Here is a 24,605-nt window from a genome sequence, read left to right as displayed (position 1 = left end):
TTTTTGGTGCCCTGTGCCAGAAAGAGCATTGGCGCCCCCCTCATTTTTTAAAGGGACATAATGCACCCAAAAAAGGGCCATGGCTTCATGGGGAAGGGCCAGGGTAGAGATAGGAGAGGCCAGGAGATGCTGGGGGTGAAATAAGAGGAAGCTACAAGCAGAAATAATAATAAACAGAAATTTGACAGGGCCAAACAGCACCTCCTGCCCTGTGGTGCCCTGTGCGATGGCACCGGCCGCACTACCCTAGCTACGGCCCTGGCTACTCAAGCCATGGATGGGACCCCATTCCATATCCTGGGCCTGCCTCTAAATCGGATGCATCCACAGCCACTTGGCCACACGGCCATGGCAGCCTACATACTTATACTGATGGGAGAATCCGCCCGTGTATACTGGATCCCTGTGCGTCTGTCCATCCTGTTCACAGCTTGTGTCGGCACTGCAGCCATCGTCATTTCGTATCGGGACATGCACTGACCCCCATGCTGGGGGCAGAGGAACAATTAGAAACAGGAGTCCCTTCTGCGTCTGCATCCTAGGCTATCTATCGATGTACACCCCCATAGAGGGTAGAATGCTGGTCATCCAGCTGGGTCGTGAATGAGTTCCACCGACTGCAAATCAGAAGCTTTTCCTGGCACCTGCACAGACGATTCATTTATTAAACGTTACTGAAAGCGCAGCGTTCTATTTTATACCACCCGTAGGCAACCAGTGTCTGTACAGATGTGGTGGTACCACAAGTCTCAGCATGAAAACCGCCAATCCACAGCAGGGAGAGGAACATGTTGCCCAATTCTTCTATATACTGTACATATAGGGAGCAATATAATCACATAACAACATACCGGACGTTACAGAGACACAGAGAGAGAGAGGAGTATTCTGTATGTAACTTTTATTTCAACTTCAATTCAAGTATAGTAGAATTCAGACATGTGACAGCCAAGGCACAATTCTCAATACAGACAGATATTTTAGTGTATTTTAGACATTCATAGACTGTAAGTGGATATTAAACTACGCACATACGTTAAGCAAGGAGGCGATGACCACAGCAAATATCGCATTCTCCTAATGGAGAAAGATCACATTTACATCACAAACGTCTCAATACATTGGTGACCCCATTGATTGGCACACTGCTCCCAAGATATGCCCACTACTCTGAATTGGGGCTATTTCCACCCCGATGTCTATAGCTTTTATTGGTCAGCAGAAACAAATAAAAGATTTTCTAGAAGGTTAAAAAAAAAAAAGAAAAGAATTCAATTAAAATACAGGAAAACCCTGCGCATTAAGGGGGCGACTCAGGTGTGGACGCAGGGAAGCCATCGGCCGCAAGTGTCCGATGGTTTCCCTCTGGGCAGCTGTACAGGCCAAACCGCGCATGAGCTGCAATGGTTACTGCAGAGAGACGCAGATGGAAATTACATGCAGATCCATGCAATTTTGATGGGCGTTTCTAGGTAATGACTGGGGAAGGGGAGGAGGCTGTCAGTAGCAGGCGTGTCGGTGCCAGCGACCACAGACGCGGACACTGGCGGCCATGATCAGTCGGACATTCTGTGGCTGCCATAGGCAACTGCAATGTTCCAAGGTCCGGGCAATGGTCTGCCAATAGTACATCTTTGTACATACATCTATGGAAACGCGCAGCTGCAGGTGGGTGTCTCAATTAGGCACCCATCAGCCTTGGTATTACAATAAAGACGCCGTAGTGACTGCGCCAAAACATACAGCAACTACTGCAATTGTGTCCAACTCCGAATCACCCCCCACATGTTGCAATCTGGTTGTCAGGCACAGCCGGAAGACAACCAGATCAGAGACATGCTCTGGAACCAGAGAGCACTATTGTCTTCTCACTGCTCCATTTTCAAGCCGAACAACCATCCCATACACATGACAGATGCAAGACACGCAACTTTTATCAACAACAATTATCCAGCTTGCGGCTTGTTTTGTCCGGTAATGCATTTGTACACATGATGCTAAGAACCAACTGGGCTAAAGGACCTCTCTGGTGTCACAACCATGTGACCCTCGACGGCAGGGGGAGGGGCAAGTGGTCTAGCAGTTTTACTATCTACGTGGACATCTATTGGGATTAGTAACCTGTGGCGAGCTACCTCGTGGGTACACGTTGGGTCCCATGTTCTGAACTTGAGCCAACCTTGCTCCTCCCCCTGCTGTCGCTGGTCACATGGTTGTGACATCAGAGGTCCTTTAGCCTACTTGAATTGAGACCTAACCGTAGGGCACAACTGCTCTTATTAATAGCTTTGTGATTAAAGTACAAATACAGTTCAACTAATCTGCCCACCAGCATTAGGAGGAATAGCAGCTGTAGGATTAGCGTGGGAACAGTGGTACTCACTATTGGCATGATGCCGAGTACCACGCAACTCGGCCAGAGGTGCACTCGCATAGCGCGCAAGAGGAAAACACAGTATGCAAATTTGTACGCATCTTGTGCCTTCTGCGCTTGGTTTCACAAGTGGAAAGGCAACACAAATGCGCACGATCCTGCATCGCTCGCACTTGGGGCCTGATACAGACCCGTTCTCTAGGATGCGTTCACACGCAGCTATCAGTATGCAAATCCCGCGATCGCTAGCAAGACATTAGTACGCCCACTATGTCTTGTAGTGCGATCGCGGTATGTATTTAGACGCCCACCAGCCTGACACAAGACGCCCACTTTCCCTTAGTAACATACGTCATCTCCAGGAAGTGTATTACACAATCGGTAACATACGCAGCACTTGTGGCTGACCATACCCTACCGCGAGCACTGCGAGTGCTGCTGGGTGTAATTCAGCCATGTGACGTGTACGCGGACGATGCGTCTCCATTATGCACGCCCCTGAAATGATGCTCAGATGCACAGACACGCCTGCGCTCGCACCACCACATCCCCGTTACCATCGACCACCCGTCACCACCCACAAACGGCACGACCTGTCACTCATGCTTGCAGGGCGTCTTGTGTAGAGGGTGCGATCGCTTCGCAATATCATGGACTGTTTTGCGCACTGCGTCTTATACGCATGCGCAGATTGCAAACATCGTCAGGCTACGTGGGAACGCAGCCGAGGGAACGGGTCTGACTCAGGCCCTTGGTTCAAGAGCATGAGCAAAGCGAAAAGATAGAAGATACGCACTGCAATTGGGCATCTGCATCAGCCCCCCATACAGGACGGCCAAGACATCAGACACACCCAGGTACTAGATAGAGGGTGTGGTTACATGTGTAGGCGTGGCTTTGCCCCACTCTGCATACAATTCCCTATGAAGCACCAAATTGGGGCCGATGCTCCACCTCTCAAGCTGACCTGGGCCCCCTAGACAGGCTTGGACCCAGGAAATTTGTACCTACCCCACCCTCCTCTCAGACCCCCTGCCGCTTTGTAAGCAATGGGCTAGAGAAGACGTGATATGTCCCCTTCACACTTACATTACACATAGGTCATGGAATTCATGTATAAGTAAGTACTCTGGCTTGTGGTCATTTGCTATTGAGCTAAAATGCATCCAATGGCTACACAGATCATGCAGCTATAATGTAGCCAAGTCAGACGCAAGTGGAAACACGGCCAGATCTCACAGATCTCGGCACACTGCGCACAGGCTAAAGAAAGTTATCGGATTTTGCACGTGGGCCAGATCAGGATGTGGATTCGCTAGTGCATACGGATTAATCTGTCCGCTGACGGGTCACACAATGCATCAAATGGGTGGGATAGGCCTCCACATGCAGACGCACAGATTCTTAGTGCGCGCGGGAGGATTCTCATATCAGCATCAGGAAGTAAGTAAGCTGCCGCGGCCGAATGGAAGTGTCTCCAACTCAGAATCCGGTTCATTAGGAGTATGCAGCCTGTTATTGGACTGTATTCTCACTTACTATCAGGATGGTCATGAAATTTGGTTCAGCCCACAAAATGGCGGCCGTCACTGCTTTAGACTAAGGACGCATTTCAGTGCTCGAGTGCATACCGGTAACAATATAGTACCGGTACCACTATATGGTTGAATGGACGGGATGTAGATAGTTTGCCGGCGGACGGGATGCTGGCTGTTAAAATCCCGGCGTCTGAATCCCGTGACTTAACATAGGCGTCTAAATCCCGACAGCCGCCATCCCGATTGTAAGTATAGCAGATGGGGGTGGTTAGGCTTTGGCGGGCATAGGTTATGGTTAAGCCCCATTGGAAAGGGGGGGGGGGGGGGACTTTAGGCAGAACTGGGGGGTTAGGCACTAAGGAGGGTTAGGCTTTGGAGGGGGAAGGGGAAGGTTAGGATTAGGCACCACTGGGGGGTTAGGCACTAAGGGGGGACGGTTAGGTTTAGGCACCAAGGGCGGTTAGGGTTAGGCACTAACGGGTAGGGTTAGAGGCATAAGAGGGAGGGTTAGAATACTTACATACCCCCTGTCAGGGATATTGAGCATCGGGATGCTGCTGTCGGCATTTTGACACCTGGTACCAACTGCCGGTATTTCATACCCAACCCGAACGGACTACCCATTCTGCATTGCTAGATCCCCCCAGGAGGCTCAGGAGCCATGCTGCTGACTGCAGGCATGAACGTCTGGTAGTCAGACTCCTCTCACTTCTCGCCAACACTTGGGGAAAACATCATCTGTTAGTAGAACAATGCTGCAGTGTTAATCACACACAAAGCAGATTAGATTTAGTCACACTTTGTTAAACATAAGGCAGATAAACCTAAGGCTGTGTTCACAGGAAAGAGCTCAATGTCGCCTCAGGAGACTCTCAGAATCACATGCAAAAAAAAGAAGACGTGAGATCCAAATTCCACCCGTAACCGATTAAGCCAAACGGCGGCGTTACGGGAAACTGGGGGCTCGATAATGTCATGCTGCCGTGACCTTTGTTTTGCAGGACTCGTGATGCATGTCAGACGCAGCGTGACCTGGCAACACTCTCTGAATTGTAAAGACGTAAATCCAATTGCAATACTTGCCCTCCATAAAACTTTAATAAGCAATGGAAATATAAATGGGACGAATGCGTATGATGCATAGTAAACTGCTGTAATGGCGGTCCCTTGTCTCACTTATGCCATCTCCCCCTTTCCATGTGTAGCTTTCGCTCATTGGATTCAGAATAGCATCTCATTGCTCTATATCATAAATCAGATGTTATTCAATAAACTTTATTGGGCTTATTGAATGACGTAGTGCTATAAAGTACATGCAATGTAATGCACACCTGTCATCTCCTGGCTTTGATTTTCTAGACTGCAGGTGAAAAATGATACCGGCAATCCGATTGGTTACTATGGGTTCCATGCTCACCGCACCAGTGTACTAAATTAGCCGCTTTGCTGGACACAGCCAACTGAAATACAGGCACCAGTCATGTAACTGTACTTTAAAGTATACTAGCACTGCTCGCCCCAAGACTGTAAGTATGCAAACGCTACACATTATTGGGGGGGAATATTAGTTGGACCAGTCTAAGAAATAAAAAAAAAATAAAATAAAAAAATATAAATGTACATATTTAAAAATAAATTAGCACCGTAAAGGATTTAATTAGCGATTTGTTTACGTAAAATTATTTCGCATATTCTGCAACTATACAAGTGGTCTTTGGTCCTTTCCTGCTACTAATTAGGTAATATTTCTGACACTACCAATGATTAGTATGGAGGTACTCGTCGCAAGTGTACCAGATACAGACTTCGCCGACTAGCTTTGCCTTTTTTTTTTTTTAGTGTAACGTTTCACTAATAAACCCTGTGGCATTTCTTCTCCAATGACCCACTATTATTGAACCAATTGCCAGTATCGTAGCTTGTGTGGACAAAAGTAGTGACGGAACGTCGGGTTCTCATTCATTTTGCACACAAATAGCCCATATAGATTTGAACAAGGTAACAGTAGGTTTTGGCAGAGACTAAAGGCATGCAATACAATAAATAGCTTAGTAGCTGTCTTTAAACAATGAGGTGAAATATCTTATCAATACATGTGATACACACAGGACAGTGATGGAATATACATTCAACTTGTCTAACGAACAAGCGTATAATGAGACGATTACACGTCACTCCCACCTGGCGTCTCTTAGCCGATCTGCGCTGTGTACACTGATACAGTTCTCCCCAGAGATGCAAGAATATAGCTCTGCATAACTCCTTTTGTTTTCCTTCTAGAAGTTCCATATACCCTGTATGCATTCCATATACCTTGTATCTGCAGTGATCAATAGAACATTGTCCTGACAGATTTAGGTCAGACATAATCTAGAAATGCGATTTTTTTTTCAGAACTAAACCCTGGCATGTTTCCTAGCAGTAAGACCCTGTTCAGCCAACTCAGCAAATCTGATATTTGGGACCAAAGCCATTTGTAAGGCAATTAACCCTCTGCAGCCATCCATTCATTGGGCGCGAAGCACAAGGCGTCATCACAGCCAAAAATTCTAAATCTTCCTGCCGGTAGCGCCAGAACGAACCACCGAGTAGGTGGTGAGAGGATGTGGTAGAGACTCACATGAACTATGGCAGGCCAGGATATCCAAAAGGCTTCCCCAGTTTCTGCATGTTGCCTAGGGGAAGTTGGGCTTTAACTGGTAGAACAAAATACCAGTATTGAATACTTCTTTAATTTTACCAAACATATCCATCTTCTGATGAACGCTGTGCCTGCAAGCAATTTCTTACAGAAACTGCCACCCCTGACTATCGCACAATTAACCGGGCGCCACTTGGCTAGCAGCCAGTCGGTGATACCTCTTCAGCTGCAGACTTCGTACATTTTTACGGGCCCAGGCGGCATTAGAACATGCGTAATAAAACGTTTGCTATAACTAATACTGTAACATGCCCATTGCTGGCTATCTGTTCCGTTTTTATCAGACCTACATATAATATGGCAACATACAATGATTACCTGAACATTCGTTTGCCTGGACCTACTTGCCGTTTGCATATGGTGGTGTCTTGCTATAGCAAAGCGCACCTGGTTATTGCTCATTAGGTCTCATACTTTGTATCTGTGTAATGGATTCTGATGCAATAAATATTTTATGTCCACGTTTAAGTGAAACTTTAATTAACGGTCTTTAATTTTCTGTATCCCATGGATGCCAGGCTCCGTAAGGGCACATTTGCTCCTCTATTCTGAGAATGACATTGCATTTCGGTTCTTAAAATATAATCTCCATGCTATTAGCTTTATTACTGTATATAAGGGTGCAATAAAGAAAAACCCTAACGTACTCTGTGGAAAGAATTTTAGTGTTGTGGATTTATATATATTAATATCGGAATATACGGTTATCGATTCTTTTCATTACGAGATGCTATGAAGCAAAGGTCGGCTCTTTGTCTGGAGGCACTGTGTAAGTTCCATTGCACTTGGAAGGGCAAAGCGGCAGCTTATCCCTTTCTCTGACGATCATATATGGCGTCGTATACACACACATGCACCGTGGAGAAAAAGAGCTTCTGAAAGCAGCAGTCTGTCTGCTATTACCAGCAAGCAGTGTAAACAAACCAAAAGGAAGAGATGAGTGCACTTGTAGGATGTGACGGGGGGAGGGGGGGGGCGAGCCGGCCCTTGCCAGGCTGACGAGGCCCCTCTACACTTGGTTCACCGCCAGGCAGCAGGACGCTTTGGAGGCACTTACAGCCCGCTGGATCACCGCTTGACATTTCTCTTGTTTTACCAGCTTGTTATTCTCAAAGAGACCCTCGTTCCTCAGAACTCCATGGGAACCATCGGAGAACGTCAGCAGTCCTGTGGGTGGAAATCAGATAATGGAGCAGAGCTTATGCAAAGCACGAGAAAGATGTAGGCTCGCGTTCCGTTTATTTAGCAATGTAAATGATGATGGGGATATAGATTGAAAGAATTACATTAAGAACACTACACTAAACAGACATATCAAACCATAAGGGGTCTATTTATCAAGGGTAAAACCATGTGGAAACTACGCAATGTCGGAAAGGGGTTAAGTGATAATGACTGCTCACCTCTACGCCGGGAAGGGCCGCTCTCCTGGCGAGGGTTTTCGTTACATACCTTAATCACTGCTATATCCGGTGATAAGGAAGGTTCCCTGCCACCAATGATTGGCATCTATATCTGCTAAGGTCTTTCCCGTCTAGAACCTACGCACCCCCTCCAAACGGCTCCAGCTGTAGCCAGTGACGGGACAGACGTTCAGCGTAGAGGACAGAGACCCAGCTGGGAACAGGGAACGTATATGGCTGCGGGAGTGAGGGGGTAGGATGGATCGGGATGGGGTAGGAAGCGGACAGAGTGGTGTGACCCGGCTTATGCCGGGTCCCTTTCCTAGTCTTTAAATAAATCTACAATGAGATAATGTATTGCTAGAATTGTTAACAATAAAATACTTCCAGAATTTCCTGTAACTGGACTTTCAGACTGAAGTCATTACATTTTTTTGAGATAGGTGTTGCAAAATAAAATGATTTTTAGAGTGTTTGTGATAATATTTTAGTCTTGCATTCTACGCCATGTTGTTATCTCTGTTAATGAATGATAAGACTATTTTAACAAAGTAAAAACAGTTGTAGAAAAAACTCTGAAATGAAACAGTTACTAGTGATGGAAGACAGTGGCCAGCAGGTACAAGCCACACATCTCACATCACACGTCTCACTGTAGTGTTATTATTATTCTGCAGTTAGAAGACCAGAAGTTAAGAGCTTGATAAATATCAGACCAGTACAAGGCAAGATCCAGCTTACCATAACCATCAATCCGGCCCCCTTTAAATTCTCCCTCGAACTTCATGCTGTCATAGCGAGTGAATACACCCGTGCCCTGGAATTTTCCCTGAACGAACTCCCCTTCGTACCTTATTAACACAGGAGGAAAAACACAAGATTATTGCGGCATGCAGTATGCGGATTAACACATAAAAATACAAAACAAAAATACTCAACGAAAGCATTAGGAAATTGCGTAAGGGATGAGTCCTCTTTTCATCCCGAAGCAATTATAATTTAAATAGCAACAGCACCACCACCAGGTGCTTTGAAGAACTGATAAATTAAAGTTGACTTTCACAAGTGAACTGCAGAATGTAGGAATTCAATACAATGCTAGACAACGAGAGGCGGTCTATGATGTGCAAGGCAAAGTGGTACCTACAGTGTATTGTTTTCTTTATAACTAGTGGATTAATGAGGATAACTGTATTTGGGTGAACTGCAAACTTCCAAGGCCAACTAGTCCACCATCTCTGCACATCCCTGCCAATGTTAAACAGTAGCCGCTGCAATTTTGTGGGCTTAGCAGATATTCATGAGAGCATAGCCACCAAATCACTAGGAACTGAAGACTTTATAAGCTGTGTGCTCATGCCACATGAGAACTAGTCTGTGCCACAAACTGGCTCCGGCTTCCACTACCAGCAGGTGACGAAAGCACTTTATACAGTATACAACTGTCTCATTATAATTACATTTGTTTTTCCTTTGTACTCTTTCCCTCCAGTGCATTCTGACTCACCTTGAGCCATCTGGAAAGTTCAGGACCCCATAACCACTGAAAAGTCCATTCTCAAACTGTCCTATGTAGAGGGTCCCGTCAGCAAATAGTAACTGTCCAACGCCATGCCTCCGACCTGCAGATAGAGGGCAGCAGAATGCTCATTTCTCTGCTGTACTGTGTCATACCCTACACCTTTGTATGACACCAGCTATTTCTATTAGACATGGGCAAATAAAAGGGCAGCATAACTTATAGGATTCATTTTCATTGCAGATTATATACATGATGGTGAGATGTGGAGTTATAAATAGAGAGTACTGTAGTCACATCAATCATTCCCACATTAAACTATAGCGATATCTCTCTAAACTTTCCACAAGGCACTCTGGACCTCATTCAGAGGCGGTCGTTAGATGCAAGCGGTCGCTTGCATCTGGTAGTGCCACCTCTTGGTCGATCGCTAAGCTGTGAGTTACCACCCACAGCTCTAGCGACCGACCAGGGTGATGGTCGCGATGGTCAAGACCATTGCGACCATCGGGGCTTGCGACGAGATCCTAAGGTTGGGTCTCGGCACTCGCAAGTCCCAGGGAGCTTCCTGCTCTGATCGAGCAGGAAGCTCCCCACTGACATCACTGCTGATATCAGTGGGGCCGCCCCCAAATGGCAAGCGTTCCTTCGGGAACGCCTCCATTTGGCCGGCCACGCCCCCTGCCCGCCTCCCAAACGGGGCGAGCTGTCACTCACCATCGACAGCTCGCCCCCTTTGGTGCGAGACCCGAAGCGACGGAGCGCCCGTCGCTAGCCGGGTCTCGCGCATGCGCACGTCGGAGCCGGCTCCGACGTGCGCATGCCCAGTGGGGAAACATCGACCCGGTTGCGAGCGCTCAGCGCTTGCGACCGGGTCTGAATGAGCCCCCCCTGACACTCCAGGTTTTAAGGGTATCCTTGCTTCAGCACAGACGGTTAAATCAAAATGACTGAGGTACTAATAAAGGACCCGATTCAGAGATGAACGCAAGGGCGATTCCGTACGCAGATTGAGCGACTGTTTGCCATCGCGCATGCATGTAGGCCGCACTGCACGTGACGCTACAATCGCACTGCGATTACGGACGCACATAGGACTACAGTGCACAGTGATTTACAGGTTGTCAGTGTTTGGGGGGTGGTCAAAAAAAAAAATCGGCATGCCTTACCGTTTAAACGCTGTTACATGGGGCATGCATATGCAAAGGCAAGATGGCCGCTCGATGCGAGTCGATGTTACCGATATTTACGCAGGTATGGGGTCGTCGCACGCTGGTAAGGAGGCAGCAGTGGGCGTCCTTATGCTCGGGGTGATCTCTGCACACATTAGCATATTTTCGCGGCTGCGTTGCGTATGAAGACTCAGCTGTCATCGCGTTAGGGTCCGTCTCTAATTCAGGCCCCAAGTCACCTGTACTCAAGCATGGATATTCTTAAACTTGTTAGTGTGCCTGGAGGGCCAAATTTGGGAAACTGTACTAAGGCATCAATAGTTAAATGATTACAGAATAACATGTTGCTGGGGAACCATTCTGCAGAGTCACCAGTACGTCGGATTCATCAGTTACCCCTGTTGTTAAATAGACAATTGCTGGCCGTTCTGAGTGAGTAGCCCATGAGTGTGTATTTCTCACCTTCCCTCCATTCTCCATAGTACTCTTCCCCAGTGGAATAGGTATAAGAGGCTTTAATCAGCGTCATATTGCCAATGGCTTACAGGTGATGGTAAAACCTGCCACGAGAACCAAGGACATAAATGTATTATCCATCAGAAAACCAAAAATATAATAAATTGCAGTATGTTTTTTTTTTTATCTACAACTAAACAAGTCACTGTAAATAGGAATAACCCATGTTTTTGTAACAGAGACACGTGTAAAATTAACAAAAATGTAAAACATCCATTTACCTTCAAGAGTGAGTCTATATAGCGCCACCTGGTGGCTGTACAGTCTCGGTGTTTTTTTTCTAATTAGAGGCTGCAAAACTTACTAATACATTATTGAGCGCTATACCTGACATGTTTGATACTTTATATACAAAGAGCAATTAGGAACATTTGTCAAGTTTAGGTGTACAACTTTTTTTTACACTCTGCTGTGAGTGTGTTGGCTGCAGGTGACATTCTGCAAAATGTGGTGTTAAAACCGGATGCAATAGGATTAGTGAAAAGAAGCATTAGGGGCTCCCCTCCCGTGATCAGGACACATATTGAGAATATCATTCACAACAAATTAAAAAGTCCTTCGAGCCGGAATCGAACCAGCGACCTAAGGATTCCTGCACGGTACAACACTACAGTCCTCCGCTCTACCAGCTGAGCTATCGAAGGCTCTGTACAGCCGCCCTGACTGCAGTCCCCAAGTAGCGGCTACAGCATGTAACACTGTCTTCTGTCTGACCCTCTCTAGTCACCCACCCCAATACGCCCCCCGGCCACTGAGCACATCACGGGCTCTACAGATAATCATCACTGCTGAGCATGAGTCAGAAGAGCAGGCAGTGACACTATCAGTAATGGCAATTCTTGTCCAATACCAGTTTAGCTATCACACAAATGTATATAATAAAAAATAAGTCCACCCATAGTAACAATATAATAATGAAATAGAGTTAAGGGGAAAAAAAAAAAAAGATTTGGAGGATGCGGGCATCGATCCCGCTACCTCTCGCATGCTAAGCGAGCGCTCTACCATCTGAGCTAATCCCCCGGCCAGTGCTGCTCAGCAACACAGCAGCTCTTCAGGGTTTCCTACAGGCAGATCATAGTCTATCCTGTGCAAAGGAGCAGCATCAGCGTGTAACACCTTCTACTGTCTGACACCTCTCTAGTCACTCACCCCAATACACCCTCCTGTCCCCCTAACCTCTGAGCACATCATGGGCTCTACAGATAAAACATGAGCCAGAAGAGCAGGCAGTGACACTTAGTAATGTCAGCTCTTGTCTAAGGTACCAAAATAAATGTATATAATAAAAGAAGTCCTATATCCAACATATACTGTCCATATCTAACATATACTGTCCATATCTAACATATACTGTACATCTCAACATCTGCATATAAATAAGTCAGCTCACATCCAACCATGGGTGAAAGATGTATCATATAAATCCATGTCTCCTGGGAGAACCAGTGTGTGCTGGTCCAGCTGCCCATATGTAGTAACAGTGAAGGTGCCCACACACATACCGATGTCCTCACGATACGATTTTATGGCCAATTTCCTCATGAACTTTCACGGGAGCTCCCTTGCTGTCGTGATCACGATTTGGAGTTAAAAATGTCCAATCTGACTAAAGATCCATCTTGCAGCCAATGCATTGTATCCCAGATTGGCTAATCTGCCCTACAGCATCGGCATCGTGCTCGTGAGTATAAACTCACGATTTGTACCTTTTTTACCCGATTCGTCGTCACGATTCATCGAAATCGGCCAAATCGTGTAAAATGTCGCTATGTGTGTGGGCACCTTAAGATATTCATTGTTTTTAAAACATTTATAAAAATGAAGTCAGCACCTCACTTAGAGGCTGCATTAAAAGACAATTTATGAACACACACACACACACACACACACACAGCGTTCCCGCTAGGCTGTTTTAGCAGGGTGCGGCACCCTGCCCTCCTTCTGGAGGGCAAAAAGCACCCTGCCCTCACAGGCTGCGGGTGCAGTCTTCACCCGCGGGACGCAGTGTCCCGCGGGTGGAGAAAAGTGCGGTGACCCGGTCACCGCCGGAGAATAGATGGGGGTTGTGACAGGGGAGTGGTCGGCGAAACGCAGGCGAACCTGTCCGTTTGAACGCAGTTACTAGGACGTGCATAAATTAGCCACTGCGACGGCATACGCACTGCGTGCGACGAGGTTAGCAAATCCTGAGCACGGTCAGACCTGCTGTAATTGTGCGTGAGGGGCCGATGTTTCTCGGTTAGCGATGTATACGCAGGACTGCAAGGTACTACGGATGTGAGATAGCGGTAGTGGGCTAGTGTTCACTCTAGGTCTGGCGCCAGGCAGGGACCCAAAGAAAAAGCACATCTGCCCAAGGAAAAAGGGGGCAGGTCTGTAAGATGCATCCCCTCTTCGTCAATCTTGGGGGTGTGCCCGGCACTTACTGACATGCTGGGCAGCCGCCAAATGCTATCAATACGAATGGATGCTGGGCACATGCGCCTGGCATACATTCACAGGCGGTGACCACTACACCACAGTTTTCCCCACCCGCAGGACACCTCGACCCACGGGTGGGGACGGCACCCGCAGGCTGTTTCAGGGCATTGCGCGGCGCCCGGCTGAAACATCCTAGCGGGAACGGTAATGGGCGTCTCTATGCTGGCTGTGCGATGGCTTTGTGATTGCATTAATTAGCACATTTTTGCAGCAGACCTGCGTGTGTAATTGCAGCTACGATCGCAATAGCGATGTGTAGTGAATTAGGCCCACCATACAAAGAATCAATAGCTGTAGACAGTGTATCAATAAAAGAGTTTTGTCTATACATTCCTTGTTATAGTCTAATAATTTGCACACCTCTGTATATATTATTGAAAATATAAGTTCTCTAGGAAACAGTAAACATAATCGCAACTAAGTTACTTTGGGGACGACTCAATTCAGCGTGTTGTGGGAAGGAAGCTATTCAATTCAGCGCTCTTTTAAGACCGACTTAGGTCAGAGAATACCGGTTAGCGCGACTAAAGCTGGTTGTCTAGTTGCAAGAACCAGCATTCTCCAACTAAGGTGCCGGCCGCGAGGTTGTTAGCGCCCCGCCAAGACATCAAACAGCCTCGCGGCTGGCACTTTAGTCGGATTCCTCCTCGCGAGGGTGCGAGAAGAAATCCTTTAGTAGGCCTAACAGCACGCTGAAGTTAATAGATCTGGGAACTCCTTGCCGGCGCTATTAACAGCGCGCTTAATTGAATCGCCCCCCTTTGGGTGGTAATTCAATTGTTTCCGCGGTCCGGATCTCCCGTCTAAAGTGACGGGAGATCGCGGGCCGCTATTCAATTGTTCCTGCTTTTCGCGCTGATTGCACCCATAGTGGTCTGGTTTAGCAGCATAAATCGGCTACCCCCGACCAAAGTGCTGGGTGCGATTGCGAAAAGTGCCGTTTGGGCGCCCCAACAGGTAACTTTTCGCCCATTTCAGCTCGCACCCCCCTGGGGCTACGAGCTGAAATGGAGCGCAGGCAGCTGATCGTGCCCGACAGGAGCAACAATTGAATAGCTCCGTCGGGCTGGAAACCATTGAATTCCGCCCGTTGAGTCACACATTTATCTTTCGTTTGATTCTTGATTTTTAAACGTAATCGAAGTAAAGTTAGCCTAGTGCCATGCATACGGACATCTTTTCCACCCTCGCCTTCCTTGCATTGTGGCACAGTGGTCCTAGATTGTGCCCATAACCAGATTAATACAGAACATTTAGGGACGATGTAAGACCGCACGCCTCGGCTTACATCATGCATTTTCCTGCGCACCCCCAGGGGTATATTTAAGTGCGGGTTTTTAGAAGTGGAGATGTTGCCCATAGCAACCAATCAGATTCTAGCCATTATCTTCTCGAAGGTGCTAGACAAATATTAAGTTAAGAATCTGATTGGCTGCTATGGGCAACATCTTCACTTCTAAAGTAAATATGCCCCTTAGTGTTCACTCTAGGTGAACTTTTAGACGTGATGCATCGCTACAGTTACTGTAGTTGTAGCAATACATCAAGTCTACAATTTTGGCCTTCAAAATTAAAATATGCCCCCCTCACTGACCAGCACCCTGCACCTAGAGTGAACACTACACACCTATGAGGCTGAAAGGTATCGGGAACAAGATAGCGTGCGCAACACACCAGGTACTGACATCCCGATCTGGCCGTTGCAGGAGCGTTTGAAGCTGATAATCGGCTAACGCTCCTGCGTACACACTATCCAATTATCGGGTGGATCAGGCTGATCGGATGGATGATTGGATACTATGAGACCCTGTCTGGGGAAGGGGTTTTTAGTCTTGGGATTTAAAACAATAGTCGGATTACAGTGGTAGTATCTGTAGGTCAACATCTTGTAGGTATAGATCAGTGTTTACTGCTCAAATATCCCTCTTAAAAGAGCTTTTATACACCCCTTGTGCTGACACCCACACAACAAACAAGAAGAACACGAGCAAAAGCACTAACTTCTTATTGGATCTATTGGCACCAGTCATCTGATACAGAAATACCAGTGCTGATTGAATATACTGATTTTCTAGGTATATTGTCATTACTTAATGTCTCCATAATCCCAGGTGACTTAAGTTCTGACTATATAACTATATAGTAACTTCTAGATACATGGAATGCTGTTTAGGGTCTGTTTGTTTTAGAATTGTATTACTTTCATTGGTGTGGGTGAGGTTACAGGGGGGTGGGGTGCAATCAGTTACTACACATGTATGCTTCACTATATATTTAGTAGGATACAGGCCGCATGCATACATGCATAGGTATTTATTTCAAAGTGATATTACAGGCGGAATCAGGTTCAAATCCCGACGACGGCAGACTGGCAGTAGTGGAAATTCCGACAGGGGATTTAGGCGAGTATTACTAATACTACCCCCCCACCCCAACCCTCCCTTAGGGGTGCCTAACCCAAAGCTACTCCTCTAGTGCCAAACCCTAAACCCCCCCTAAGTGCCTAAACCTAACCCCCTCTTCCACGCAGCCTAAACATAAGTCTCCCGGGGGGGGGGGGCTAACCCTAACACCCCTTCCCCTAGCCTAACCCTAACCCTCCTGGGGGGTGCCCCCCGGGAGCCCCTAACCTAACCCTCCATCCCCCCGGCGGCTGTTCGCGCCTTCGATCGGTATGCTGGCTATCTGGCTCCCGGCATAGGTATAATGACAGGCGTCGGGATTTCGACATCTTTCATTAGTACCCTGCCGGGATTTGACAGTTGGGAACAGGGGCGGATTTACCGCTAGGCAACCTAAGCAGCCGCCTAGGGCCCAGCAGGTCCCAATGGGCCCGTAGCCGGGCCCCCCTGAAATCTGTGCCTAGAGAGAACCTGGCCCTGCTGCGCTGTTTCGCCCAGCACACACAGGCAGCAGGCAGTTTAGTATCAGCAGCAAAGGGGGGGGGGGGGGGGGGGGGGGGGAGAGGCAGAGTTACATGCCAGGGCAGGGGAATCTAGACACTACCATTGGGCTCACACTATAGCGGGGCGGGTGCAGCGATCAGGCAGTGTTCTGCAGAGAGTCTGAGACTGCCGTAGAGGAGCCACTGAAGAAGAGGTAGTGTCTGGATTCTCTCTGTGGAGAAGAAGAGCATCAGGGAGGGAGAGTGGACACCCTGAGAATGGTAAGGGAGGCTGCCTAGCGGTAAATCTGCCCTTGTTCCCGACTGTCAAATCCCGGCAGGGTACTAATGTAAGTGAGGCTGCTGCGCGGTGTGCTGCTGCTGGGCTGACACGGAAGTGCGTGTGTGCTTCTGCTGGGCTGACACGGAAGTGCGTGTGTGTCTTCTGAAGGAGTCTCTAATGCTCAGGCACGCCCTCTGACTCACACAGGTAGCTCCCCACAGGCTAGGCAATGTCAAAGTTATCAAGGGATCAAGCTGGGCTGAAGGACTTCTTATGTCACAACCATGTGACCCATGACGGCAAGGTGAGGAGTAAGGTCAGTGGGCTACTAGTTTTACTATCCACCTGTTAACTCTGTCCTGTCCACTGTGTTCTGTCCTTTCCCTGTCCCCTCTGTCCTGGCCCTGTCACCTCTATCTCCTGTCCCCTCTGTCCTGGTCCTGTCACCTCTATCTCCTGTCCCCTCTGTCCTGGTCCTGTCACCTCTATCTCCTGTCCCCTCTGTTCTATCCTGGCCCTGTCACCCCAGTTATTTCCCTGTCCTCTCTGTCCTGGCCCTGTCACCTCTATCTCCTGTCCTCTCTGTCCTGTCCACTGTGTTCTGTCCTTTCCCTGTCCCCTCGGTCCTGGTCCTGTCACCTCTATCTCCTGTCCCTTCTGTCCTGGTCCTGTCACCTCTATCTCCTGTCTCCTCTGCTCTATCCTGGCCCTGTCACCCCAGTTCTTTCCATGTCCCATCTGTTCTGGTTCTGTCACCTTTTTCCTGGTCCTGTCAATGCTGTCCTGGGCCTATCACCTCTGTCCTGGCCCTGTTACCTCTGTCCTGGGCCTATCAACTCTGTCCTGGCCCTGTTACCTCTGTCCTCCTGTACCTGCACCCCTCTCTCCTGTCCCTCTGTTCTATCCTGGCCCTGTCACCCCAGTTCTTTCCCTGTCACCTCTGTCCTGATCCTGAAAATATAGTGCTATGGATTGTTTAAGGGAGAAGGGGCCCAAAACCGTTATTTTGCTTAATGCCCTATGAGGTCTTATGGTGCCCACAGACATAGCGATGTTCTCACGATCAGCCGATGTGTACGATTTCCCTTGAAACTCTCCCCGGGGATGCGCATCGCATCGTGAACGTGAGTGGGGACTCACGATTTGGCCATATTTTACATGATCTGTAGTTCCAATGTGTCGGAATCGGCCAGATCGGGTAAAATATCGCTATGTGTGTGGGCAGCTTAAATACGGCTCTGGTTGGGAAGCCGGCGGTCGGCATTTCGACCGTCGGCTTCCCTTACAGGCACAGCATAATTTAAAGAGTAACACAGGAGGACAACAGGTAAAATAGAACTCTTTACAACTTTGAAACAATTTAACTTCTGACCTTCTGGAAATCCTGCTACTCAGCCACCAGCTTTCATTATAACCTGGACACACCTTTATCCAACACCCTGCTTCAGCATTGCAAGCAACTACCAGTTAGTTTGCTCCACTTTACTTTAAATTTTGTATGTATGTTTAAATCATTGCTGTACCACTGTCCATTCATCTCTATAACACTGTAGTATCTACCATTGTGTCACACCTATACATCTTTGAGAATACTTTATCCTAAATTGAAGGTACTGCAACTTTAACAACTACAAACACATGTTGATTATTATATACTACTGTAGTTCAGGCATTTTAACTGTACTGTTCCTGTATCTAACCCTCATCACTACTACGGCTGATCCCCCCCTATTCCCTCACCTACACTATGGGGCATATTCAATTAGACAAAATTTAATGGTGCGCTTGTTTGAAATAAAACACAAAATAATGCTAAAACAGGTTTTAATAAAACAATTTAGCAGGATATATGAATGATACAATATAAAATATAAATATCAGTGCTTAGAAAGTTGCTTTAAAGCTCTTTTATATTAATCCCAGGTTTATACCTTGGTTAATACCAAAAAAAGAGATCAGAAATCTGATAACCACAGTTAACTTGTACGTACAAGATATATTGGTGGGTATAATTATACTCACTATCCAGGTATCTGTGTTAGAATGGATACTAAATATGTCCTCTGCTCTGTTGGAATAAGATGGTTTACCAGAGATAAACGTTATATCTCCAGAGCTGTACACTGATGTATAATGCCTGTCGGAATCACACACTCACCCTAAACACTGTCCTTAGTTTGATCTGGAAAGGGCAGTGCTCTACCACCTGGCAGTGGGAGCGCAATCTCTGGGGGATATTGGCCGTCTAGATGGTCAAGTCTCAATCCTCAGTGCGCTGTCTACCCGCAGGTATGTGCCGGCTGAGTTGTGGATCGGGCACCAGAGCGCAAATCAACGTCCTTGGTATAATCTGTGGGGTGCGGCGCTCTACCGCTTGACAGCGGGAGCGAGGTCTCTGGGTGTGTGAGCTGTCCACGCTATCCGTCTCAGTCCCCAATGTGCTGGCCACCCGCAAGTGTGTGTCGGCTAGGCTGTGGATCGGGAACCAGAGTCCAGAGAGATTTACTGCCGGGGGAGTGTGTTGATGAGGAACAGGGACCCAATGAATGCAGCACTTCCACAGGTGATAATCGGGTAAGTATCCAATATGCAGGCAGTGTATCAGAGCTTTCAAAGCACTCCTTACTCCTTGACGCGTTTCTCCGGGTATTTGGGGCCCGGTTTCTTCAGAAGGTAAAGTATCCACTGAACCAGCATGGGGTTTAAATAGCTGTAATTGCTGCTCATTACTAGTAGATGTTTCTCAGCTGTTTAGCTTCTGTCAGTGGATTCCTATGCACTGTTTAAAACAGCCTCCGTTTTTTGGAGCATAGACCGAACATTGTTAATTGCATGACAAAACGCAGTATAGCACGACATTTTGTACAAGAACATGAGGCCAATCCGGAGTCACTCAGAGCAATAATAATAGAACAAATACCCATAACTCAAAGGGGAGGAGACCGCTATAAAAGGTTATGTAGGAGAGAGGCCTATTGGATCCATGCATTGCACACACTACTTCCATCTGACACCACTGCTCCTGCAGATATCTCCTTTGGGGGCCTCACATTCTTTCACACTCCCTGGCCTGGAGGTTGCACACAGTCTTGGTGTTGGGGAACATCTATCGTCTGGCCCCCCCACCAACTCTTACATACTAAACTCTCCATTTCATTCTCTCCATTTCATTCTCTCCATTTAATGCTCATGACATTCGCTTCTTCCAACTTCCTCGAGTAGATACCTTTCCTCATCCCCCTTAGCTCAAATTTCCTTGAAAAGTTTGTTCCCTGGAACCTAATCTTCAAATGGGCTCTCGAGACCCCTTACTTCCTCAAAGCTTTCCAGCGCTCATCCTAACCCACTACTCCATGTTCCTTCCTCATAATCCAGCCCATTCCTGTCACCCCTGTTTGTTTGCCCCTCCCCTTTAGAATGTAAGCTCCCACGAGCAGGGCCCTCTTCCCTCACGTGCTTCTTCTTCCCTTACTTATATTTTAATTTACAACAGCACCTAACACTTGGTTGCTGACACCCTGAATGCAGCACTTTGTATAGATCCTGTATTTGTCCTGCATTGTTTGTACTGTTAATAACTGTTGTTCTTGTGTGCTCATTTGTTTATGTACTGTGTAAGGCGCTGCGGAGCCCTTGTGGTGCCATATAAATAAAGGATAATAATAAATAATAATAATAAATAGACAATCATTCAAAAGTATATGTCCTGTAAGAATATTAATTAGTGGAAAGAGCCCATTGTGCCCCATATATCAAAGTGTATTTGAGGTAAAAACACCCATTTTCGGGGGTTTACCTCAAATACTAAGTATCCCCCGTATGTATTAAGGAGGGACCGCTGTGATTCCTCCATTACCGCTGGCAGCCACATCCCCCATAGGTTTCTGCCAAATTTACCAATATCCGGAATGTGATGCATTCCGGATATTGGCCCCTGCAGCCAACGCCATCTGAAGGTGGCATTAGTCGCTGTAGCCTATGGGCTACATCACACACTATAAGCTGGCGGAGGGATCCGCCGGAACCCTCCCCGGCTATGGCGGATGTGCAGTCCACGGGACTACGCATGCACAGCACCCCCTGCTCTGGCTGGCAGCTCTCCAGAGACATCGCAGGGACGGGCTCCTTTCAGTGCCCGTGTCCCTGCCTATCCCGTATGATACATCCGGCCGATAGGATCGCTTTTTTGCAATACGATCATGAGTGTTACAGGCATGCCCTGACCGCATTGCAAAAGCCATCATTGATAAATGGGCCCCTTTATGAGGGAAGAGAAAGGGTGGTCACATATTTCTGTTAAAAGACAAAATAATGTAATATATAAAAGGAGTGGGAAGACATAACGACATGCCACAAGCGTCTCCTATAACAGTAACCATGCAATGTATAAATAAAAAGGAGCTGCTGGTTGAACAAAAAAGTACTTAGGTATGATTAAGTCTAGACAGCAGGATCAGATGATTTAATAGTCTAATGGATTCTTCCACCCCTTCCTCACAAATGATGTCAGGCAGTGATTGCCTCAGTACTCCCATGGCACCACTTGTCTTAATAACAGGAAAGAATAAAACATGGGACGACTCCGCCTCTCTCATATTGCATCCCCCCACCCCCCCACCCACCTTCTGACACGGGCTCTGAGTTACATCATACAAAGACAAGTCAGGAACACGGATATTGTGTTTCCTTATAATGCACTCATTTTATAATAATAGATTTACTAAAATCTCCCCAAAATGGTAATATTGGCAACTGGCGATTGCTTATAATCAATCACCCCGCCGCCCAGTCTGGTAAATCAGCGTGCCGGAAGACCAAATCAAAACAGCGTGATCATTATTATTTTGAGTGTTTTGGAGTGCATGGCCATCTTAGGTTTCCTTTACCAAGCAGTAACTTTTGCACAAAGTGTTCTTGATACATTGACACATTTAATTTAACTGTACAAAAGAGATACATAAATTATTTAGCAAATTGTTGTCGCTTAAAGGGGAATCAGCAACTGAAAACTATTAGCTGTAGTGTTTTTGATTGTTTTGCATTAAAACTCCAAACTGAGAGTACACTGAGTGAAAACAAAACAAAGAAAACACTTTGTTTTTTCTCTCTATATTGAGAAAATGCTATGTAAACATTGCCTAAATGAGCCAGCAATTGCCACAAAGTGGAGGCAGACTAAGGCTTGTATTCAATTTGAAGCAAAAAGTCCAGACTTTTCGCCTCCTTCGCCTGTTTTCCAGGCGGAAAACTATCGCCCGCGTGCCCGCTATTCCCCGTATTCAATTCCAAAGTTGGCGAAATCGGGAACCGGCAAAACTTGGATCCGCAAAAAAAAAAAAAAAAAATCACAGGAATTTTCGGGAAATAATTGTAGAACCCCCCGAAAGATGTGCAGACATGGGGGATCACTATGGATACCCCCGTTTTTGCCTGCAGAAGAAAGTCGGATTTTTAAATAGCCGCGGCAGGTGCATAAATGCGGCTTGGAAGAAGGTGATGCAGAAGAGCATTTAGAAGGTTTTTTTGGGGGGGAAAATAACTATGCCCGTCAAATTTGAGGTACTTGAAAATGGGTGCAAGCATATTTTTAAGTCCCTTAAATGATTTTTTAAATTTCTGCAAAAAATGCACCTGCCGCTACTCCCGCAATGAAGAAAACACCTGCCGCATATAAGGGAACCACTCTGGACTCCATTCCACTAATTTAGAAGTGTGTTCCCTATATTTTTTTTTTTAAAACCCAAAATTTTAATACATTTTTTGGGGTGTCCCTAATTTTTTTTTCTTAAATCTTTTTTTAACACTGATCATTTTTAGGGACCATTCCCAATGGTGCAGGCTATTTTTTTTTTAAGCCTGCACCCCTAAACCCCAATTCTGCACTTTTTTTCTGCCTACTAAAGGGAAGCGAAAAATTATCCCCGTCTTTTTACATTGACTTTTCGCACCGGCGAAAAGTCAATGAAATTGAATACAGGGATATTGGAAATAGGCGAAAATGATGTCATCATCACGGAATTTTCGCCCCTTATTGAATATGGCCCATAATTTGTGCTGAACAGATATTAATTGGATTGCACTTTGTCCGTTCACTGGCAGACAGCAACATTACTTAAGCACGGTGCCTCATAATGCTCGGATAGAGCCCTGAAACTCTGCAGTAACTACATTCACATGAAAGAGAAAAACCATCAAATTCTACGATTCCAACATTATCTTTATATATAATGTGCCTACGTATTACACAAACAAACAAACTACATATAATGATATGAGCCAAAAGGTGACAATAACCCTGCCAAAAGGAGCTTACAATATAAGGAGTGTGGGGAACACTTAATTCAATATGTAGCAGAGGATACATGATGTGGAACATATAATTAACCAGTCTCTCACAGTCCACGATATTACAATAATTTAGGAATACATACAGTATGGTACTAAAAGCCAGGGATCCCACCCCCCACGTCAAAAAACACAATTTTCACTGTGTCAAATACATATAAAAACTTTAAGAATATTTTATAGCATGATAAATACATATAATTCAATATAGATGCCAAGCACAGTTCTGTAAATTACAATATTTAACAATTTGGGGCATTTTACTGAAACTTTATTATATAAAATTGCACAAAAAAAAAGTATACCCAAGCAATGTCGACGGGACAGCGGGGACCCAAGCAATGTCGACGGGACAGCGGGGACCCAAGCAATGTCGACGGGACAGCGGGGACCCAAGCAATGTCGACGGGACAGCGGGGACCCAAGCAATGTCGACGGGACAGCGGGGACCCAAGCAATGTCGACGGGACAGCGGGGACCCAAGCAATGTCGACGGGACAGCGGGGACCCAAGCAATGTCGACGGGAAAGCGGGGACCCAAGCAAGGTCTATGGGAAAGCGGGGACCCAAGCAAGGTCTATGGGAAAGCGGGGACCCAAGCAAGGTCTATGGGAAAGCAGAAATACAAGCAATGTCTATGGGAAGGCAGGGACCCAAGCAAGGTCTATGGGAAGGCAGAAATACAAGCAATGTCTATGGGAAAGCAGGAACACAAGCAATGTCTATGGGAAAGCAGGAACACAAGCAATGTCTATGGGAAAGCAGAGATATAAGTAATGTGCATGGGGGAAGAAATCATCAGGTATTTTTAAGCGGCTCACAGACAGTCTCAGCCGCGATACCATTAGTGGGACATCATAGTCGGTAACTAAGAGTCACTTCATTGTAGCAGTAGCAGCCTCGGTAGTGTAATATAATGTAATGGGGCCGTGTCACTCACTGCTCTGTGTCCGGGCCTTTGGGGCTCCCCATAGACAGCGCTCCCTGGCTCGGCGGCTCCCAGCCTTGTGGTCCGACTCCCGGCTCATTCCCTCCAGCACCCGTCTGCAGAGCCCGATGACCGTCGCTATGACAACGTCGATCACCGCCAACTGTTTTTGGCCGGTGCCGGCTCCTCTCTTCTTTACCTCAGACTGGATAGCGAGCGGCCATGTTCACTGTGGGCAAACCGAGTCCGGTGGCCCCTCGTTCTGACGGCCCTATTCTTACTTCCAGAGCGAGCAGAGGGGTGGCGGTTTGGGAAACACATCGATGTATATCGTTTATTACTGGTTTGTAAGCAAATGTCAGTTTGCTGTGGAACGTGCGAGTGAAGGCGCGGCGGCCATGTTGTTAAAGGTTAATCTGCCCTCACCTACTGTATGCGTATTGGTGCAGAAGTCGCAG

The 24,605-nt window shown here is 46.8% G+C and overlaps 1 protein-coding gene and 2 non-coding genes across 3 annotated transcripts; all 3 read right to left on the bottom strand.

Moving 5' to 3' along the window:
• Positions 1-894: 894 nt before the first annotated feature.
• MORN4 (MORN repeat containing 4) lies at positions 895-24,376 on the bottom strand. The gene is made up of 5 exons (XM_088449957.1): positions 24,160-24,376; positions 11,170-11,267; positions 9,524-9,638; positions 8,758-8,867; positions 895-7,780 (listed from the first exon to the last, which is right to left on the bottom strand). Exons 2-5 carry the CDS (start codon positions 11,234-11,236, stop codon positions 7,623-7,625), a joined length of 450 nt encoding a protein of 149 aa, XP_088306083.1. The 5' UTR covers positions 11,237-11,267; positions 24,160-24,376; the 3' UTR covers positions 895-7,622.
• Positions 11,778-11,867, bottom strand: TRNAY-GUA (transfer RNA tyrosine (anticodon GUA)). Its single transcript is given in 2 exon segments — positions 11,778-11,813; positions 11,831-11,867. It is a non-coding gene; the product is annotated as a tRNA-Tyr (tRNA).
• Positions 12,174-12,246, bottom strand: TRNAA-AGC (transfer RNA alanine (anticodon AGC)). Its single transcript has one exon. It is a non-coding gene; the product is annotated as a tRNA-Ala (tRNA).
• Positions 24,377-24,605: the final 229 nt, after the last annotated feature.

Source organism: Taudactylus pleione, unplaced genomic scaffold (genome assembly GCF_031769625.1).
Source record: "Taudactylus pleione unplaced genomic scaffold, aTauple2 ptg000502l, whole genome shotgun sequence".
NCBI lineage: Eukaryota > Metazoa > Chordata > Amphibia > Anura > Myobatrachidae > Taudactylus > Taudactylus pleione.
Note: the sequence above shows the minus strand (reverse complement) of the source record. Positions and strands in the feature narration are given on the sequence as shown.

Bases quoted from the DNA above. Each gene is read 5' to 3' on its own strand.
- MORN4 (XM_088449957.1), bottom strand. From the start codon at position 11,236: ATGACGCTGATTAAAGCCTCTTATACCTATTCCACTGGGGAAGAGTAC. The intron at 8,868-9,523 runs GTGAGTCAGAAT...TGTGTTAATAAG, and splicing joins AACTTTCCAGATGGCTCAAG to GTACGAAGGGGAGTTCGTTC. The intron at 7,781-8,757 runs GTAAGCTGGATC...TTCCACCCACAG, and splicing joins GGGCCGGATTGATGGTTATG to GACTGCTGACGTTCTCCGAT.